The 20857-nt window shown below is 45.1% G+C and overlaps 2 protein-coding genes across 7 annotated transcripts; one reads left to right on the top strand and one right to left on the bottom strand.

Moving 5' to 3' along the window:
• AP4B1 (adaptor related protein complex 4 subunit beta 1) lies at positions 1-11931 on the bottom strand. Of its 6 annotated transcripts, none has more exons than XM_043877030.1 (11): positions 11821-11931; positions 11328-11515; positions 9395-9619; positions 8821-8951; positions 8146-8293; positions 7077-7573; positions 5644-5727; positions 4333-4436; positions 3359-3566; positions 2656-2937; positions 1-2410 (listed from the first exon to the last, which is right to left on the bottom strand). In XM_043877030.1, the coding sequence occupies exons 2-11, from the start codon at positions 11438-11440 to the stop codon at positions 1983-1985; spliced, it is 2220 nt and encodes a 739-aa protein (XP_043732965.1). In that variant the 5' UTR covers positions 11441-11515; positions 11821-11931; the 3' UTR covers positions 1-1982. The 6 variants fall into 6 exon arrangements, with proteins under 6 accessions (XP_043732965.1, XP_043732961.1, XP_043732962.1 ...); XM_043877026.1 differs by having other exon boundaries at positions 11719-11833; XM_043877027.1 differs by lacking the exon at positions 11821-11931 and adding an exon at positions 11602-11812.
• A 90-nt stretch (positions 11932-12021) lies between these two features.
• On the top strand, positions 12022-19792 carry DCLRE1B (DNA cross-link repair 1B). The gene is made up of 4 exons (XM_043877031.1): positions 12022-12526; positions 13359-13524; positions 14022-14204; positions 16721-19792. The coding sequence occupies exons 1-4, from the start codon at positions 12338-12340 to the stop codon at positions 17806-17808; spliced, it is 1626 nt and encodes a 541-aa protein (XP_043732966.1). The 5' UTR covers positions 12022-12337; the 3' UTR covers positions 17809-19792.
• The last annotated feature ends 1065 nt before the right edge of the window (positions 19793-20857 follow it).

Genomic DNA, 20857 nt, shown 5'->3' with positions numbered 1-20857 from the left:
TACAAATACCATCAGAATCTAATTATTCAAAACTTACAGCCATTCATTCAATACTATTTATTGAGTAACCACTATCTTGTAGGCACTGTAGACAGAAGGAAAGAAAGATAATCACTGTCCTTAAAAATTGTCTGGCAGAGACAGACAACTGACTAAATCCAGGCCCTTGCCAGAAAATTCAGCACTATCTGTTTTCTACTCTTATTAAAAGATTAGCTGAGAGAAATCATAGGCAAAGCATTATTTGAAGGATATGCAGTCCATCTATGGATCCAGGTAGAAGAAGTCCTTGAGTTAAGCTGGATGATATCTGGGTCGTAGTATCTTTAGTCCTTGAAGAATGCCCTCACTAAGCTTCATATTAAAATTATGTTCTCTGTTCATATTGAAGAACACCACAAGAAAGTCATGTGAAACACTTTACTAACTTGCCACACAAGTATTCTACATACCATTCAGTACCATCCATGTAAAAACTACATGTAAATTTCTTTTAGAAATTAGAATTGAAATATTTCTTTCTCTCTGGTGACAACTACACAACCGTTCCTCTTTAATTCTGGCTGCTTCCAAGTGGCGCTAGTGGTAAAGAACCCGCCTGCCAATGCAGGAGATGCAAGAGACGAAGGTTCGATCCCTGAGTAGGGAAGATCCCCTGGAGAAGGGCATGGCAACCCACTCCAGTATTCATTCTTGGAGAATCCCCACAGACAGAGGAGCCGAGCGGGCTACAGTCCACAAAGTCACAAAGAGTCGGACATGACTAAAGCTACTTAGCATGCAAATCACTTACAAAGCTAAATACGACCTCAACTGTATCAACTATGTAGACCCTTTCAGCCTGGACATTTGTATACTTTCCCATCCCTAACTCAACTGGTCTTAACAGGTATTTTTATTTTTCCTATGCTGGAATCTCTGGTTATTTATACTTTACCATCAGTTTATTACATCTGTTTTGGCCATAAGTTGTCTCCATGTCTAAAATGTGGTCAGTTATGAAGAAAATTAAACATGAGAAAGAGTGACAAGAAAACAGTTACAATAGTACTGCTGTGCTGTGCGAAGTCGCTTCAGTCCGGCTCTTTGCGGCCCTGTGGACCGTAGTTTACCAGGCTCCTCTTTCCATGGGATTCTCCAGGCAAGAATACTGGAATGGGTTTTCTTCCAGGGGATCTTCCCAAACCAGGGTTCGAAACCATGTCTCTTATATCTCCTGCATTGGGAGGCTGGGTTCTTTAGCGGCACCCCAATAGTACTGCTAGACACATGCACTGACTGCTTTCACAGCTTGAATGAAACCCCTAATGAAGGCAGCGAGGGTCACAGAAAACATCCTGAAAGAGCTCATATCTGAGCTGAACACCAAAAGATAGACTAAGCGTTACTTAAAAAGATTTGAGGGTGAGGAAATATTGCAGGCAGGAAGTAAAAGCACAGAGATAAGAGAGAGCTGAGTATATTCAGGGAACTGCACGTGCTTTGCTTTTGCCAGAACACGGGGTATTCTGGTGAGCGCTGAGACATGGCACAGAGGAGGAACTTCGGATATCCTGCTAAGGACTTTGAACTCTGGCCTGAAAAACATGATTAGAAATATTATAACAGTAAGGAATTTACTGTAATAATCCAGGGAAGAAAAGATGACCCTTACAAACTGATGTCCCTGTCAGTTTCCAGACACATCAGACATCTTTAATTAGTAAAATAATCCCTTAAACTAATTAGAAAAGAATACAAATTCTACCCTCACCCTCTCCCCAACATTAACCTTTACAACATCACTTGGAAAAGTGGGGTCATTCACCAATAGGTATGAGAGGAACATGTCAATGTTCTTTGGACAAAAATGGAAGAATCCTCATTTCCAGATTCCCCTTCTCCTTTGCATCTGATATTATCTGGACTTACAAGCAGTGATGATAAGAAAAACTAAGGAACTCTGAGAGCTATGCATCTCACTCAGGACAGACAAGAAGCCGTTACGATTTGATGTCTCCAATCGTTCCTATCACAGTCTCTAAAACAGAAGTGAAACTCTTCAGTGTCTCTGCCCCTGCCTCGCTTTGTTTCACTGAGATCTGCATTTGCACGTTCGCAGGCTCCAGCAGCAGTTCTGTTAGGAACAGACAGCCCGTGTCGTCCTGAGCACTGAGGTAGGCTTTCCATGGCTGAGTCCCAGCCCGGCTCATGGCGATGGTCTGGATGTTCACGACTTGCAGCGCCATCTGCAGGGTGTCAGGATGGACTGCTCCCTGCCACGGGAACGCCTGCTGATGAGCAACTTTGAGGCTCAGCCAAGTTTTCTCAAAACACTCCGCAGTAAGCTGGTGATTGGGGATGAGCATGAGGGCTCCGGAATCAGGGAGTTCCTGGACCCTCTCCCTGTTCTCTGCGGGAATCAGCGGTCCTACAAGAGTCAGAAAGCTTGTTTAAGAGATGCTCTCAGTCTGCTGGAACTACATTTTTAACTCTAGATTTCCAAAAGTACACAATGTGATTTTTATCTTTGGAGAAATGGCTTAAATAACCAATGGCAAATTTTCTTGTTCACAAAGACGAAATTCAAGCAACAATCTGAAGTTTAGCTGGGGTACTTTACTCTCTACCATAAAGATTTTCCATAACAAGACAGAAAATAAGGATGATTTTTACCTGATGTGGGAAAGGCTGCAGTGTTAGGAAGCTCTGGGCCATGATGTTCTACTCCCTGGCATTTAGAGATGGTTGCCCAGCGGGCTTTGCCATAGACTGGCACCAAAGTGTTGAAGTCCAAAGCCCAGCTGTTCACAGGTCTTTCTGCCTGATCCTCCAAAAGTCTGAGGGAAGGGTCAGATTTAGGGCTACACAGGATCTGCTTTACTTCATTGATGCCCGCTAAGAGGAGGCGATAATAGAAGAGACCTCGATCTCGTACTGCCATGTCCTTTTCTTCCTCTGAGGTAAGATAAAAGATTGAGTTAATTAAAAATAAAAACATTCTTTCTATCCCTGTGCCCACCAGAATAGGAGGGAGGAAACCCTAGAAAATGTTGACATTTTCTCCTTGGGTCCCAGACACAGCTCATCAAACAATGAAAGCTGTGAGAACCTCTATGACTGACAGTGAAAGTGTTAGTCGTTCAGTTGTGTCTGACTCTTTGTGATCACAGGGACTGTAGTCCACGAGGCTCTCTGCCCATGGAATTCTCCAGGCAAGAATACTGGGGTGAGTTGCCATTCCCTTCTCTGGGGGATCTTTCCAACCCAGGGATCAAACCCGGGTCTCCTGCATTGCAGGCAGATTCTTTATCATCTGAGCCACCAGGAGGTATACACAACTGGCCATGGCAAGTACCATTTCCTCTCAAGGGCCTACCTATGCAGTAGTGTAACAAGCGGCCTAGCATGTCCTGGCACTCAGCTGGACGAGAGAGGAAGAGGCGCAGCACAGCTGTGAGCAGCTCCATCTTGACAGCTGGGAACATCTCTGACTTCACATTCTCTATGAAGTCTTCCAACACATAAGGAGCATTGGGGATTCTCTTCCCATGGACACCGAGTAACCAGATAAGTGCCTGCTTCCCCTAGGGAATTAGGGAGTAAGAACAGATGCTTAACATTTGGCTGTCCAAAACATAGGCGAGAGCAGACGGCAGACAGCAGAAGGTTTTGCTTCTCCCCTAGAGTTAGCTAAAAAAGTATATTTTATTTGCTTCAACTTGTATTTATTGATCTCTACCCACTACTAAACTCTCTACAACAAATAGGAATGAAATTCTACCACAAAAAAAGGAGACTTATGACTCTCATGCCTATGTTGTTTAAGCAATAAAGATTCCTCAGTTTTGGGGCTTCGGCCCCAATTTGGGGTTTCACACTCCAGTGAAAGTCACTGGAAGATTTCCCTAAGTTACTCCATTAAAGTGGTGATTAACCTAGAGTGCACGTCAGAATCGCCTGCGAGGCTTCTTGAAAGTGTATGTGTCCAGGGTTCCCACTTGTGAATATTTGAGTAGAACTGGGATGAAGCCTAAACATTTATAGAAAGTCCACAAATGACTCTGATTTTCCTGCCAGCTGAAAACCCTATGGTCTAAATCTCTCACTCAAAATAATGAATATGTTACACGACAATAATGGTATCAAAATATTTGTAAGGAAACCATAGTTAAATCCTAATGTTTGCATAATTTATATCCCGCCTACACCCAAAAGAGAATCTGAGGTGGCAATTGATTCTAAGAATTCCCACTTCAGACACTGGAGAGAAAGAATAATTAGATTCCATTTCAGAGAGCAGGTCCCAAGCACTTCCCCTTGACCTAGAAGTAAAGGAGAATCATAGTCTACCTCACTATCTTGAATGTTCTCCTCACAGCCGGGCAGGGCCTGACACACAGCTTCCGTGCATTGAGGACACAACCATACCAGGTCTCGGAAAGTCTGCACCACCGCTGCAGCACAGCTCAGGACACAAGAGCATAGGATTAGCGCCTCCGCGTGGGAAGGAATCTTAGAAAAGGAACATAGTCAGGCTGCGGGAATGTCTGCAAAACGGGTGTTGGAGGGGGTGGTCGGTGATTATCTGAGAAAAGTCTGGCATGGGCAACGATTTCTTAAATGAATGTTGCTCTTCTCAGATTGCCATGAGGATACAAGAATTAATGTATGCAAAGGCACTTGGTAAACTGGAAGGCCATTACACAAATGTGGGGGAGTGCTGCTGTTGAATGATGCTCTGAAGACAGTAGAAATGGAGACGCTGGGGCTATGGTGAAGCCCTAAGGACCCAAGCAAGGTGCCAAGTTGTAAAACATAAGAGGACACACAGAGGTAGCACCTGCATGAACCTGAGACTGAGTGACTCTCTATGTACATTATATATATATATATATATATATATATATATTCATATATTCTTTTCTCGTAAGGCTTTTTTTTTTTTTTAGCTGTGCTGGGTCTTCGTTGCTGTGCAGGCTTTTTCTAGTTGTGGTAAGTGGGGGCTACTCTCTAGTTGCAGTGCATGGGCTTCTCATTGCGGTGGCTTTTCTTGTTGCAGGGCACAGGCTCTAGGCGCACAGGCTTCAGTAGTTGTGGCGCACCAGCTTAGCTGCCCCGCTGCATGTGGAATCTTCTCAGACCAGGGACTAAATCCGTGTCCCTTGCATTGGCAGGTGGATTCTTAAACACCAGACCAGCAGGGAAGGCCTCCATTCTGGCTTATCACAGGATATTGAATATAGATCCCCGTGCTGTAGAGTAGGACCTTGTTGTTTATCCATGCTCTATATTATAGTGAGTGCCTCTTTAAATGTCTGTATCCTTGGCACCTTGTTTATATCATTCTAGTCCCAGGTCTGGCAGCCACTGCTCACAGTTGCTGCTGTAAAGCAAAAAGAGGGACAAAGGTGGGGAAATGACAAGCAAGGTCATCTTTAGCACCCTTCATTAGCTATACAACAGCCTTGAAGATTCATGGCAACCGGAAGACTCCCTGCCCTGTTAGGTCTATATGCTCCTCTGGTGGCAACTGATGATGACGTAAAGAAAAGCTTAAACCTCTCATATTCAACAACAAACATATTCTGAGAAACCATCACAAGCCAGGAAATTGGTCCCCCCTCAAAACACACAGAAAAATCCTAGAATGGTAGCTATTACCCGTGGTAATGTGCTCTTGTCGAAGCCCCAGCAACTCTGTTAGAATCTGCACACACTGATCGGTGTAGGTCCTGGCGATGCCACCTACAGAGGAAGGAAAGCAGAAAAAGTGTTAAGTCAAATATTAGCACCTTATTCTAAAACAATTTCCTACCAACCAAAAACAAGAGGACCGGAAACACCTAAAAAAAAAAACAAACCAACCCTTGCTTGATGAAATAAGAATTTAAGGGAACTTAGGTAAAAATGAATTCCCTGTTGAACAAGGTTGAAAACTTTCAGAGTATTTATGTGGCCGCCAGTTTGCTGCAGCACACCCGCACAGGAGTATTCCTGCTGGGGACACTTGACAGCGGCCTCCGGATGGCAGGATTTCTACTCCCCTCGTTGTTTCCTCTTCTCTGTCCCTAAAAATAGCCATACTTTATTCTATCTAGGAGAGTTCCTTCTCCTCCTTCCCTGAAGTCCTCCAAAACTGAGCTCCCCAGCTGCTTTCACGTTGTGGCTCACTCTAGCTCTTTAGATTCCAGACACGGTAGTGTGAAAAGGTCTGTAGGCCTTAGGTTTTACTCCATGTTGATCTATGCAGCACAATACGGAGTAGCCCAGAGTAGAAGCCCAATAAATGATTGTTGAATGACATAGGACTTTGAGTCAGGAAAGCTGGGTTTCAGTCCCAGTTCAGGAACTATATAAACTTTGGGCAATTTAAGAACCTTTTTGTGCCCGAGTTGCTTCATCTAGAAAACGAAGTTAATAACCACTTGTCCACTTTTCTTGACTGTCTCACAAGACTATGGGAAGATGATATACAGAAAAGCATTTTTGGTAAGGTACAACAAAAGGCAATATAAATTGTGTTGGACTTCCCAGATGGTCCAACAGTGGATGGGAATCTGCCTGCCAATGCAGGGGACACAGGTTCGATCCCTGTTCCAGGAAGATCCCACATGCCACGGGGCAGCTAAGCCCGGGAGCCTCAACTACCCAGCCAGTGCACCAGAGCCCAAGAGCTACAGCTAGGGAAGCCAGTGCACCTAGAGTCCATGCTCCACAACAATAGAAGCCACACAATGAGAAGCCTGTGTACCACAACAAAGAGTAGTCCCCGCTCTCCTCAGCTAAAGAAAGCCTGAGAGCAGCAGCTAAGACCCAGCGCAACCCAAAATAAATAAATGAATGTTTTTTAAATTCAATTAATCAATCATGTTATAGTTTGAATCACCTGTAGTCTATATCCTAGAAAGACATGGCAACACCGGTGTTGACCAAAAGAGCCTTCCTCCTCCACTTATTCATAGTCACTGACCCAATTTTTTGGTGCTAAATACTTTCCCTTGAAGCAAGACTCATTCCCTTTTGCTCTCTGTGGTTCCCCAGCTCTCTAGCTGTTTGGTGTAGGCTCTCATGAAGGAAAAGCAGCAGACACCTACCAATGGCGAAGATGGCGGCCTGCGCGAAGTCGGCGGACACGTCGGTGCAGTACCCTCGAAGCTCCTCCAAAACCTGCTGCACATTCTCGTCGTTCACCAGTTCACAAAGCACCTCCACCTTCTGGAGCTTGATGTAGTGGGGCTCCGAATAGGAGCAGAAAAACTTCTTGTAGTGGCCGCTGAAGTGACCCGGCAAGCTGTGCAGGATCTGGCGCACATGGCAGAGGGCAGCAAAGCAGAGCTCTCGGCTCTCGGAAGAACAGGCGGCCAGCAGAGGGCCCTTGACTTGCATGAGCACGTCGGTCTGCACGTGGGGGAATTTTTTGGCCAAGATCAGAAAGAGTTTGGTGGCTCCCATCACCACTCCTGGGCTGCTGCTCTTGAGAAAACTGTCCAACAGATTGAGAATGTCAAACAGCTCCTCCTCACTTCGGGGTTGGTAGCGGAGCAGAAAGTTCAAGACTTCAGCCTGGCCCCACTGGTCCAGTTTTGACATTCTACCCCCAAAAGAAAACAAATGGGCTATGTTAGCAACAAAATTAGGACTACCTCCATGCGATTTCTCTGTTACTAGTCATTTGCACATCACAATAAGGGTAGAATTCTTAAAAATAGGTTGTACCATAATCGAATTATTCTTTTTACATATTACTTAAAGTTTATACAAAGTCTTTAAATAACAAGATGAGTTCACAGTACAAATGCATACTCATCTAAGGCCAAAGACATGATTGCTATACCCTAGACCCAGACTCTCTACATTGTAAGATAGTATGTGTGAATGGCTTAGTTTCGGGGACATAATGACTGCAGGGGACAGAACCTATCCCCGAAGGATCTTTCTGCCATCTGTCTATATTATCAAAAGAAACTAAGACAAAAAAAAAAAAAACAAACCATAAAACTTACAATGAAACATGAGGTAGTTAATGGTTACAGTTAACTTTTTTCTACTGCTCTACAGAAGTTGTTCAAGAACCTCTCCTTCATTCAATACATCAACAAGATCCCACTATGATGCAGAGATGCAGATCTGATCATGATAAAAAGAGAACAGAGGCATCCAAACCGATTTAAGAGATGGTGGGCGATGGGCTTATTGATGACAACACCTCCTTCCTGTTTCAGAATTTCCTCTAGAGACCTCAGGCAGTTCACAACCACAATTGGATCCTGGTCGCGCAGCAAACTATATAATTCATTTACCAGGGCACCATCTACAAAAGAATAAAAATCTCATATAAACAAAAGCTTCAGAATCACGAGAATAGAGCCAGAATGATAGTTCTAGGCAGACAAAGCTGAACTTCTCTGCTCTTACACAAAAGTAACAAAGGCAGTAACAATGTACAAGGCTAAAAATTGCCATTTCCAGACTATCCTAAGTAGTTGATGCAAAGAATTTCACCTGAACCCCAAAGAAAGGACTTCTTTAATCTCAGAAAATACCAAGCCTTGCATCCTACTTAAAAGAGACACCTAGGGTGGAAGGGAAGTTCAAGAGGGAGAGGATATATGAATATTTCTGGATGATTCACATTGTTCCATGGCAGAAACCAACACAACATGTAAAGCAATTATCCTCCAAATAAAAATAAATTTAAGAAGTAAAATGAAATTTTAAAAAAGGGACATCCAGTAGAGCCACATTATTATTTTCTACCAAAACGACATAATCTTTTACAAAGTCATATAATGGAAGCACAAATAAATACTGATCATGATAGATTACATTGAAACTTACCCACTTCGGAGTCTCCATGGAGATTATGCATCTTGGCACAGCCAAGGACTGCTACCCTCCTGACATATGAAGCCTTGTCCCGCAGACCATTGAGAATTGGTTGTTGGATATATTCCTGCACACCAGGCATCCTAAGCAACACAGTCTGGAGTCAGCCAGATCCTAAAGGACTAGTGTTGACATAATTTAGCCCCTATTCACTTAACAGAGGGTTTAGTAGATGTTTGAATATGCATTGGTCAGATTCTTCTCAACAAACTCAAGAAAGCTGCTGCCAAACTTAAAAAGCCTCACTTGACTTTTCATGTGGATAATGCTGCACAGGCAAGTTAAAATACACACACATGTAGAAATCTTTAACCATCTCACTGAGAGTAAAGTAGGAAAAAATCCCTTAATAAAATCATCTATATAGTTTTTTATATCAAAGTAGTGACTGACAACCTGAGTTCAGGTTACAACCATGTTTTCCCCAGTACTAAGGAGCTCAAATAAATTGTCACCATTAAAAATGTGCCTGTGACCACATGAACTCATCAGCCACTGACATGCAGGAAGGGAAGAGAGTGCTCACCTGAGGCTACACATGCTCCGTAATGCCAGCCCTCGCACCATTGGGTTGGGGTCCGAACAGTCTTTGCACAGTGTATTGATGGCCAGGAGAGCCAGATCTGGTTTCAAGGGAGCGTAGGTACACATGTAGAGATAAACTAACTTCTTCTGAACAATATCTACAGTGGCACTAGCTTTCACCATTTCCATGAAAACACCAGACATGTCCACCCCTTGAGTCATGTGCCTGAAACCAACACACACAGCAGGGAAAAGTAAAAAACATATTCCCCAACTCATCACCAACAACCTACAGAAAGCCTTTTATTTATACATGTCCTGGATGGCCAACTAGATTGTGACCTTTAGAGGGAAGCAACCAGGTCTACCTTTTCTATCATATCACACAAAACTTAACACGGCCTGCAATAAACGTTCTTCTATTCACTCAACAAACACTTAACAGAATTCCTAAGTATTGATACATTCCAACAGCATTCAGCTTTTACATTCCAGGGATAAGTTCTGGGGACATAATCTGAGGAAGGCATGTTCTCAGATCTGAAGGAACTCAAATCTACCAAGCAGGCAGACAAGGACACCTCTAATTACAGAATGACTGATAAGTATTACAACAGAAGGAACAGATAAGGTGCAATGGGTATCTAACACTGCCAAGAAGTAATACTTGAGCCAAATTAGCAGGAGCTCCAGGGAAGTCTAGTAGATAGGTAATGATACATACTGTAAGGCATGTGGACATGAGCAAGAATGGTATGTTCTTTTGACAGTCTGAAGGTAGTTAACAGGGTGTTCCTTGGATGTTATGGTAAGAAATTTGGACTTGATTCTGTAAAATCACAGTCTGTGAAACTGTGATCTCCTATAGGAATTTGAGGGGATGTCTGTTCAAAATGCAGATTCCTGGGTTCCATCCCACCTACTGAAATCAGAATTCCTGGATTGAATGAAATTTTTACATTTTCTTAAAAAGCATTAAAGAAGCATTAAAATTTTAAAAAGCATTCTTAAAAACTTCTGTGCATGCTAAAGTTTGTGATACAAAGTTTGCCACAGGCAAGAGGTATATTGTCAAATTCATATATTGGAAAATCACTCTAACTGAAATGGGAGCAAGATGACCTAATACTCTGCTGTTGTTTTAGTCACTCAAGATGACCTGATACTTTGTTGCTCTTTAGTTGCTAAGTCATATCCGACTCTTTTTGCAGCCTCATGGACTGTAGCCTGCCAGGCTCCTCTGTCCATAGGATTTTCCAAGCAAGAATCCTGGAATCGGTTGCCATTTCCTTCTCTAGGGGATCTTCCTGACCCAGGTATGGAACTGGAGTCTCTTGCATTGGCAGCGGATTCTTTACCACTGAGTCAGCAGGGAAGCCCTGACCTACTCTTAAACTACTGTAATTCTTTTTTATAAAGAAACCAGAACAGCAGTGCCGATTTTTTAAAAAGAGGATGGATATTTAGAACCATAAATCCATACCACCTGACTTGAGCAGTGAAGATCAGGTGTCATCAAGACTGATTCCCACACTTGGTCAGCTGGGTGGTGACATTTATCAACACAATACAAGCAGAAGAGCAGGTCTGGGAAGGTGGAGGGAAGAAAGCAGGTGCTATTTTGCATGTCTTTGAAGACTTATCCAGGCAGAAATACCAAGCAAGCAACAGGATGTGTGAGTCTGAGGATAAAAAAGGACGTCTGTACTAGATATAGATCAGCAGTACAAGGTCAAGATATGGATGAAACCACCCAGCTGAGTAAAAGAAGCAAAATATGCCCCACAGGGGAGACTTAGATGTCATTCCAGAGAAGCAGAAAGACCAAACCGTACAACTGCCATGCATGAAAGTTCATTAATTCTTTCTGCGCAGCCATGGGGAGAGAGGCCTGCTGGGGATGGCAGTGGGGAAATTAGGGCGTTAGGTGATACCTAATCACTCGCTGGATGACACTCCGATAGCGCAGCCTATCAGCCTGAATGTGAGGATTACACAGAGCTTTCTTCAGCTCCTTCACCACGTCCTCGGAGCCAAGGTACGGCATCTTCTCCAACAGTCACGGGGCAGTTCCCACAGATCCCTAGGGAACTCGGGCTCCTTCTAGCCCTGATGTGGGGACCTGGGTAAAGGAAATGTCAGTCAGTGAAGGGACAACAGGCGCGATCTTGCCCCAGCCTTGTCTTCCCCAAGGCCCGCAACCAGGACCTAGCATACTCAACTTCAACCCTCTTGCTTCCGGGAGAGGCCCACCCGAGACTTTGCGGTTCTATCCCCGGACCTGCAGGCTGGTTCGTTCGCTCCGCCCACAGAACTCTGCCCAACCTCTAGGTCCTCGGCCTGATTTCCAGCCTCGCAGCCAACTGTCCGTGAACCCCTCCCTCTCCGGTTCCAGCCTTTCTTGCGCCTCCACGCGGTTGCCATCACCTAGAGGCCCAATCAAGCTCTCTGCGGAAGTCCCGCCTCCTCCAGAGGGACCGCGTAGAGCGGCTGCCAATCACCCTCTCCCAGGGAGCGCCGAGCGCAGCCAGGATCCCGACCTTTGGGTGCCCTTCCCCCAACCTCTCACCTCCCGGCGCAGCCGCGCGGCTCCCTCTGGTGGAGCTGCTGCGGGCAATCGGAAGTTGGCTACTTCGGCCTGTCTCCGCCCAGCAGCGCGCGCTTTGAGTGCCGGGCTTTGGCCCCTGGTCCTGCGCGTCCGGGGGAGTGGCGCTCAGTTGGGCGCCTTCTGCGGTTTGAGATTCCACCCAAACTCCTACCAGCAAGGTCACTTCCTTCTTTCTGCCCAGTCTAGCCATTCATTCCCTCAGTGGGCTGGCTTTTCCTTACGGTCTCTAGCCCTGTTCTTGCCCGAGCATGTTTTTTTTCAGGGCGGCATGGTAGGAGCCTCACACAGGAACTCTGTTCCCATAAAGAACCCACTGGTGACTCGAACCCCGCCACCATGAATGGGGTCTTGATCCCTCATACGCCCATCGCGGTGGACTTTTGGAGCTTGCGCCGGGCTGGCTCCGCCCGACTCTTCTTCCTGACCCACATGCATTCGGACCACACCGTGGGTCTGACTAGCACCTGGACCCGGCCCCTCTACTGCTCCCCAATCACGGCTTACCTCTTGCACCGTCACCTACAGGTATGGGGGGTTGGAGTCGGCCTAGGAGAATTAGTCCTGGCATCTGGGTGGGGCCTTCCGATCTGTCAGTCTTGGAGTCATAGAGTTGTGGCCTGGAGAACTGATTTTTACCAAAGCGACAGTTTTGGGGAACCCAGAAATGCATATTAAACCCAGAACAAGAGTGGTTTCCAACTGGCCGGCTTGGGATGTTTCAGCGATAAAACTGGGGAGGACTTCTAGGCCTGTCAAGGAAACTGTTCCTACCTCTTCACATAAGCTAGGCCAGTGTTTTCCCATCTTGGCTCCTAAGAATACATCTAATGTTCTGAGTAAATAGATTCTTCAGTGCCTCCCTCCTCCCGCATTTGAATCAGTAGACATAGATGATGCAGGTCCTGGAAATCTGGCTGGAATTTTTTTTAACAGTCACCCCCCAAGGGCTTCCCTGGTGATTCAGACGGTGAAGAATCCGCCTGCAATTCGGGAGACATGGGTCGGATCCTGGGGTCGGGAAAATCCCCTGGAGAAGGGCGTGGCAACACACTCCAGTATTCTTGCCTGGATAATTCCATGGACAGAGGAACCTAGTGGGCTACAGTCCATGGGGTGGCAAAGAGTTGGCCATGACTGAGTGACTAAGCACAGCACTCCAAGGGATTATTATGGTTTGGAAAGTTGAAGAGTGGTTAAGTAGACTTGCTTTCTGGACTCTTAATTTAGCCTTTTAGGAAGGATGGGGTAGAGAGAGGGAGGAGGAAGAGAGGACTGTGATCCCTATCACAGCTTCTGATCCAGGGAGGTATCAGGGAGGGGCGTCTGTGTTTCCTGGGATGACCTGCTGTTTCTTCAGGTGTCTAAGCAGTGGATCCGAGCCCTGGAGGTTGGTGAGAGCCATGTCCTGCCTCTAGATGAAGCTGGACGAGAGACCATGACGGTCACCCTCTTGGATGCCAATCACTGCCCGGGCTCTGTCATGTTTCTCTTTGAAGGATACTTTGGAACCATCCTCTACACAGGTGGGCTTCCAGAGGGCTCCTTCCCACTTGCCCAGCCTAGACACTACTTTTTTTTTTTTTTTTGACCAAGCCTCATGGTTTTCAAGATCCTAGTTCCCCAACCTGGGATTGAACCAGTCCTGCCAGCAGTGAAGCACTGAATCCTAACCACTGGACTGCCAGGAAATTTCCAACATTACTTTTCTTGAGTAGCCTTGACTCATAGTAGAAGCCTGGAGGCCTCCTAGCTTCGTGTCACATGAGCAGAATGATCCTTTCTCAATTGATTTTTCATTCTTTAAGGGTACAGACTTTGCAAAGAGTACTGAAAATGCAGAAGCACGATGGAGACATTTCCACAAAGAAACTCTGCTACATTAGATCACTGCTAGACTTTTCCAAGGTGCTAGGTTTTTTCCAAGATGCCAGTAGGCAAATGCCCATCTGCTGTTGGAATTGGGAGAAGCTTGTCTTCTATGCTTTTGTCTCTGACTATGCCTCCCATATTTTTTCTCCAGGTGATTTTCGGTATACACCATCTATGCTGAAGGAGCCAGCCCTAAGACTGGGGAAACAGATTCATACCTTATACCTAGACAATACCAATTGCAACCCAGACCTGGTTCTTCCTTCCCAAGAAGAAGCTGCCCGCCAGATTGTTGAACTCATTCGAAAGCACCCACAACATAACATAAAAATTGGTGAGGGTTTTCCTTTTTCTCTCACTCATGGAACTAGGGAATCTAGGTTCTTTGGGGGTTCTCACATCTTTCATGTCTTTGTGCAGATCTCCTTTTCTCCATGAAATCTGCCCTGACCTTACTATTTAAAAATACATCACTGCTCCCACATTCCCAACCTCAGATCCCCTAAGTCAATTCAAATTTTTCATTTTTTCATGGCACTCAACTTCCCACATACTTCATGTTTTCCTGTACTATTGCTTATTGTTGATTGCCTATCCCCATTTCTGCTACACACACATTTATTCCTTGAGAGTATGGTTGGAGGTGGGAAGAAGTCTTACGTGTTTGTGGAACAGAGAAGAAGCCGTGTGACAGGCGCATAGTGGTTGAGGAGGCTGGAAAGGCAGGAGGGACTGAAGTGCCTGTAAGCCATTTTGCACTTGATCCTAAATGCAACCATTGCTCTTAGGTCAAAAAGCTATTGAAGGGTTTTAAGTAGGAGAGGGACACTATTGCAGTAATCACCTTATAATATATTCCATAGTTTACGTATTTATTGTATTTAGTTCTTATTATCTGTCTCCCCCTACTAGAATGGAAATTTCACAATGAACAGGCTCTTTGTTTCACTTAACGGATATATGCCAGATGCCTAGATTAATGCCTGATAGAGGAATTTGATAAATATTTGTTAGAAAGTGAATGCAGTTTATCAGAATGTAGATGCTCAAGTGAGTGTTATGCTTACAATTAGATACATTGAAATCACAGCTGTCTGCTTGTGATTTTGTAGTTCTACGAGAGTACAAAACATTTGGGGATTCTTGGAATTGCCTTTTGAGATAGTTTATGAAAATCAGTTTTTATTTTTTTAAATATAATATATTTAATTCCAAATACCTTTTTTAAAAAATTTTAATTTATTTAGCTGTGATGGGTCTTAGCTGTGGCATGTGGGATCTAGTTCCCTGACTAGGGATTGAACCCAGGCCCCCTACATTGGGAGCATGGAGTCTTAGCCACTGGACCACCAGAGAAGCCAAATGACTTTTTTGATTGTTTCCAAAATTGTAATAAATCCACAAAAGGAAGAAGATTTGCCATCATGATGAATATTTTAAAAGGATATGCCCCAACTCTGAAAGGAGTTTCAAAATAGGCTTAAACAGAGGCATTGAAAACAAATTATATACCTTCCAGAGTGACACCAAATTGATGGAGAGATATTCTCTTTCAGGATTGCTTGACTTCATGAAGAGATACCAGTCCTAAGTCTTCTTGGAGTTTTTAACACAGAATTTTCCTAGAGGAGCATAGCTGGCTAGGAGGGTAATACAGAAGGGCTTGATTAATTTTTCAGATATACAATAAGCCCATACTATGTGTCAAATATTCTGATAGGCAGTGGGAATAGAAAAATGAATAAAATATGAGGGCTTAAAGTCTAGTAGTAAAGGGCCTAGAATGGGTTCTTTTTAAAAAGGGTGAGGGGGGATAGGGAGAGAGAAATCAGCTGCATTTGTGCCCAAAGAGTGAGATTTTGAACCATGATGAGGAATAAAGTAGATATAAAGGAAATACAGATTCTTTAAAGGAGGTCACAATCTGACTGTAGACTTTTCTCCTGTATCTGTTACCATAAGCATTATCCAAATTCAGGCCTCCGTTTCTTTCTCTCTGAGTACTATTTGGACCTTCTAACTGATTGTTGTTTGCTTTCACAGTGCTAAACACTTGGTAGGTGCGTTCCTTTGCTGAACTGAATGAATGAGTGGATTCTGTGTTAAATTTCTCCCTACCCCCTTCTCCATATGTGCTCAGTCCCATCCCACCCTCTGTGACTCCATGGACTGTAGCCTGCCAGGCTCCTCTGTCCATGGGATTCTCCAGGTAGGAATACTGGAATGGGTTGCCATTTCCTCCTCCAGGGGATTTTCCCAACTGCCTGCATCTCCTAGATTGGCAGGTGGACTCTTTACCACTGAGCCACCTGGGAAGCCCCATCCTCCATATACCTAGCTCACATGCACCTCCTTCCTGATATACAAACAGGGGATAGTCCCATTAATTTTGTGTATTTTTATTAAACACTTTGTTGACTTATTAGGATTCCCCCATAGCTTCATTAAGGAGGGAACCCACTCCAGTATTCTTACCTGGAGAATCCTCCATGGCCAGAGGAGCCTGATGAACTCCAGTCCTTGGGGTCGCAAAGAGTCGGACACAACTGGGTGACTAAGCACGTAGCTTCATTGTGGCTTCCCTGGTGGCTCAGTGGTAAAGAATCCGCCTGCCAGTGCAGGAGACACGGGTTCAGCCCCTGTGTCAGGAAGATCCCCTGGAGGAGGAAATGGCTACCCATCTCAGGATTCTTGCCTGGGATATCCCATGGGCAGAGGAGCCTGGCGGGCTACAGTCCCTGAGGTGTTACAGAAGAGCTGGATGTGATTTAGCAACTGAACAGCAACTACAGTAACATAGCCTCACTGTCTTCCTTTGTTAGTTTCCCCAATCTCTTTAACATTATTCAGGACTCTACAGCCTGGGAAAAGAGTCGCTGCTGGAGCGGCTGGCCCTGGAGTTTCAGACCTGGGTGGTCCTGAGTCCTCGGCGCCTGGAGTTGGTACAGCTGCTGGGCCTGGCAGATGTGTTTACAGTGGAGGAGAAGGCTGGCCGCATCCATGCTGTGGACCACATGGAGATCTGCCATTCCGCCATGCTGCGTTGGAACCAGACCCACCCTACCATCGCCATCCTCCCCACCAGCCGGAAGATCTACCGCTCCCACCCGAATATCCACGTCATCCCTTACTCTGACCACTCCTCCTACTTGGAGCTCCGTGTCTTTGTCGCAGCCCTGAAGCCTTGCCAGGTGGTCCCCATTGTCCGGCGACAGCCCTGTAGGGACTACTTTCAGGACAGCTTGAGCCCCAGCCTCTCTGTGCCCCTGATTCCAGACTCTGTACGTCAATACATGAGTTCCTCCTCCAGAAATCCAAGTTTTCTCTGGCCATTTTTAGAAAGGAAGCTCAAGAGGCTGAGAACCCAGGGTGTCGTGTTTGAATCCCTTGAGGAAGACGCTGATCACTCTCAAGCTGACAGGGACTTGAAAACCAAGAATGAGAACCTGGCTGGGAAGCTTGAGAAGCAGCCATCCCACCATCCTTTGCAGATCAAGAAGCCGTCGTTCCCAGGTGTCTGCAGCCGAGAATGGGAGGGGGCAGTCCTTTCCTCTGAGTCCCAGAAGATGGTGACTGTATTAACTACCCCTTCGGGTTTTCCTGTCCACTTAAGGTCTACAAATGAGAAATTTCTTTCTCCGAAAACTGGGGAGGAAATTGGTGTAGGGTCCTACTTGGTACCCGTGGGAGACAGTGTGGCCTCAGCAGCCACAGAGAACCAGAGAGCCTGGATGGGCCAGGATTCTCCCCTGTCTCCCGGCAGTGAGGCTGCCCCTCTTCTGACTCCTGAGCTCAGGGGCCTGGCACTCAAATACCTTCTGACTCCAGTGGACTTTATCCAGACAGGATTTTCTCCCAGGATCTTCGACCAGCAAGTGGAAAAATACCATAAACTCTTGAGTACAGATGGGAGGGTACAGAATGACAACCTTGTTTGATCCAACTCTGCACTTTTTTTTTTTTTAAACTCATCAAGAGTTGTTTATTTTCAAAGTTAGCTCTCTTTGTATTTCCACCACTAAGAAATGGGCAGTGCCACAGCCCTACTGTACTTTTGAAGATAGTGGCAGATGGCTTATTTGGGGCCTTACTTTTCTGTGTTACAGGCCCACCCTTTAACAACACTTCTCAAGGTGTGTTCATTGGACTCCTGGTGCTTATGGAATCCTTAGTTCTCTAATTGACTTGGTGTTTAAGAAACACTTTCCATTCTAATACCTTTACAGTATTTGTGAGCACTTAAATGTTTTGAGAAGTCCTATAGGAACTTAATCTATTTAACTTTGTTTAGCCCAGTATTTCTGTAACCTTTGTGAATATGTAGTCCTCTTTTGTGACTGCAGAGAGAGATGAAGGGTCTTTTCAGAAAGGACCAGTTTATTCCCACTGTTTTGCATGTCATGTGTCATTCCCCATGTTGCCTTCTGTCTCTTCCTAGATGAAAGCCCCTAGGTAGTTCTGTTCTTTAATTCAGGAACTGTGGAACAGGAAGATAGAGTGGTGACCCAGGCAGCATGCTCCAGTCCTGAATGTCACTGACCCCATCTAAGTCACTTCCTGGGTCTGCCCCAGGGAGGGAACAGGAAGTGATGAATGTCCTTAGAAAAGTGGAGAAAAATTCCACCTCTCCTCCATGAGAGTTTGCAGTTAGTGTCCCTGCGGACCTACCTGGAAGAGAGCCAGCTGGGGGTTCTGGACGCCCCTCACCAAGGCAGTACCTGGAACTCAGCCGACAATTAGGCTGAGGGTTAGAATGGGCCTCCCAGCCACCTGGAGGTCCCGACTGTTTGGCAAAATAAGGTTACAGAGATCAAATATGCTGCCAGGTAGTCCTGATTGGTCACATAGCTGGGATCCTTGCTGTCCCCCCCTTCCACTCTGTATCTCCCCTCCCCCATCCTCAGGTTGAGAGCCAGAGGACACAGCCTGTTGGTTTTAGTATCCAGGGCAGAGACCAAGAAGCCAGCTGGTGGAAGGGGTGGGGGTGTGACGTTCTGCCCTGTCCTTCTGCTCACAGCCTGACAAAATGCCAAACCAATAAGCAGGACAGCAGACACCATGGTCTCAGAGGGTGCAGGCATGTGGAGCCGGACACATGGATAAAAACTGTTTCACAGTGGAGCTCAAACCTTCCCAATGAAGAGGCCTGTGTTTCTTTTCCAGGGGGCAGGAAATTGTCTACTTCTGGAGGAAGATATGAAGAGTTTAGAAAGCAAAATAAGGCCTTTCTCTAGGGCAAGCTGTCCACAGTTGTTTTGTCAGTGACCTTCACTGCAACCCTCCCGTGGGCCTGCTAGGAACCATACTGGTGAGGCATGTGGGGCAGCAGGGGACATGGGCACTGTCCTGGGCGTGAGTCCAAGGCACCTGGGCAAGTAGAGATTCCAGGCTTCCATAACGGAGCCTCAGTTTCTCATCTGTAAACCAGCCATGGAGATGCTTTTGTGTGTGTGCTCAGTCGTGTCTGACTCTGCAACCCCATAGACTGTGGCACCTGTCCATGGGATTTCCCAGGCAAGAATACTGCAGTGGGTTGCCATTTCTGTCTCCAGGGGATCTTCCTCACCCAGGGATCGAACCCACATCTCTCATGCATTGACAGGTGGGTTCTTTACCACTAGGGCTACCTGACCTCTCCTGACTGCTATGGAGCTTAGATAGTTGGTCACATTCCTAGCTCAGTGCCTTCCACATGATGGGTATTTGAAATATTGGTTCTCTTAGCCTCTGGTTCTTAAAAAAAATTATTCTCTGATAAAATAAACTGGAAGTCATAAAATATAAAGAAAGAAGTCAAACTTCTTCCATGTGGATCAATTGTCTTCTAGTCTTTTTCTGTGTGTGCAAATATATTAAATGTACAATTTTTTCCAAATTGGGGTAATACTGTATATAGTATTTTATATCCTGCATTTCACTTTATTAATAGTATATAGTATTTTATATCCTGCATTTCACTTTATTAATATCCTAAGCACTTTCTCATACAAAATGTCATTTTAATAGTTTTATAATACCTTATTATGGGTATACCTTAATTAAACTATTTGTTTTATTTATCATTTTGTGTGCTCTTTTTTCCACAGTTATACATATTGCAATGAATATCCTTATGCATATATCATGGCATTTGTGTTTATTTTCTTGGAGTAAATTTGCTGGAAGTGGGATAACAGTTTTAAGGTTTTTTAATTTAGTTTATTGAAGTATAGTTGATTTTCAATGTTGTGTGAACTTCTGCTGTACAGCAAAGTGATTCAGTTATACATATATATACATATAATGGAAAAGAATATTTTCATATTTTTTATTACAGGATATTGAGTGTAGTTCCCAGTGCTGTACAGTAGGACCTTGCTGTTGATCCATTCTCTATATAGTAGTTTGCATCTGCTAATCCCAGCAGTTTTAAGTTCTTGATGCAAATGGTGCCTAGTTGCCCTCCAGAAAGTTTCCTTATTACCTTTTCTGCAGAAGAGGATAGCAGTAAAATACTATGAAAGGGCTTCCCTGGTGGCTCAGTGGTAAAGAATCCACCTGCCAGTGCAGGAGATGAGGGTTTGATCCCTGCTCCAGGAAGATCCCACACGCCACAGAGCAGCTAAGCAACTCGGGGGCCTGTGCTCGAGAGCCCGGCAGCCCCAACAACTGAGGCTGTGTGCTGCCACTGTTGAAGCCTGTGGACCCTAGAGCCCGTGCTCCACAGCAAGAGAAGCCACTGCAGTGAGAAGCCTGCACACAACTAGAGAGTAGCCCCGACTCTCTGCAACTAGAGAAAAGCCCATAGGCAGCAATGAAGACCCAGCACAGCCAAAAATAAAATTTAAAAATGCCACGAAGACTCATTAAGTTCAAATGATGTTATTAGAATGGTAGATGTCAACACGTGGAAAATCATCTTCTGTACTTAATAAATATTTACTAAACTATGTGGGCAAGGTTTAGACTTCATCTGGGAGCCTCTAGCTGTCTCACTTCTGTGCTATG

Source organism: Cervus elaphus, chromosome 20, assembly GCF_910594005.1.
Source record: "Cervus elaphus chromosome 20, mCerEla1.1, whole genome shotgun sequence".
NCBI classification, from domain to species: domain Eukaryota; kingdom Metazoa; phylum Chordata; class Mammalia; order Artiodactyla; family Cervidae; genus Cervus; species Cervus elaphus.
The sequence above is the reverse complement of the archived record's forward strand: the minus strand, read 5'-3'. Positions and strand labels throughout refer to the sequence as shown.

What these genes read in the sequence shown, in the direction of transcription:
- AP4B1 (XM_043877030.1), bottom strand. Translation starts at nt 11,440, where the DNA reads ATGCCGTACCTTGGCTCCGAGGACGTGGTGAAGGAGCTGAAGAAAGCT. An exon ending in GCCCACCATCTCTTAAATCG is followed by an intron (nt 7,574 to 8,145) that starts GTTTGGATGCCT and finishes TTTTGGGGGTAG; the next exon opens with AATGTCAAAACTGGACCAGT. An exon ending in AGAACATTCAAGATAGTGAG is followed by an intron (nt 3,567 to 4,332) that starts GTAGACTATGAT and finishes CTAATTCCCTAG; the next exon opens with GGGAAGCAGGCACTTATCTG.
- DCLRE1B (XM_043877031.1), top strand. Translation starts at nt 12,338, where the DNA reads ATGAATGGGGTCTTGATCCCTCATACGCCCATCGCGGTGGACTTTTGG. An exon ending in TGGAACCATCCTCTACACAG is followed by an intron (nt 13,525 to 14,021) that starts GTGGGCTTCCAG and finishes TTTTTTCTCCAG; the next exon opens with GTGATTTTCGGTATACACCA. An exon ending in ACAACATAACATAAAAATTG is followed by an intron (nt 14,205 to 16,720) that starts GTGAGGGTTTTC and finishes AACATTATTCAG; the next exon opens with GACTCTACAGCCTGGGAAAA.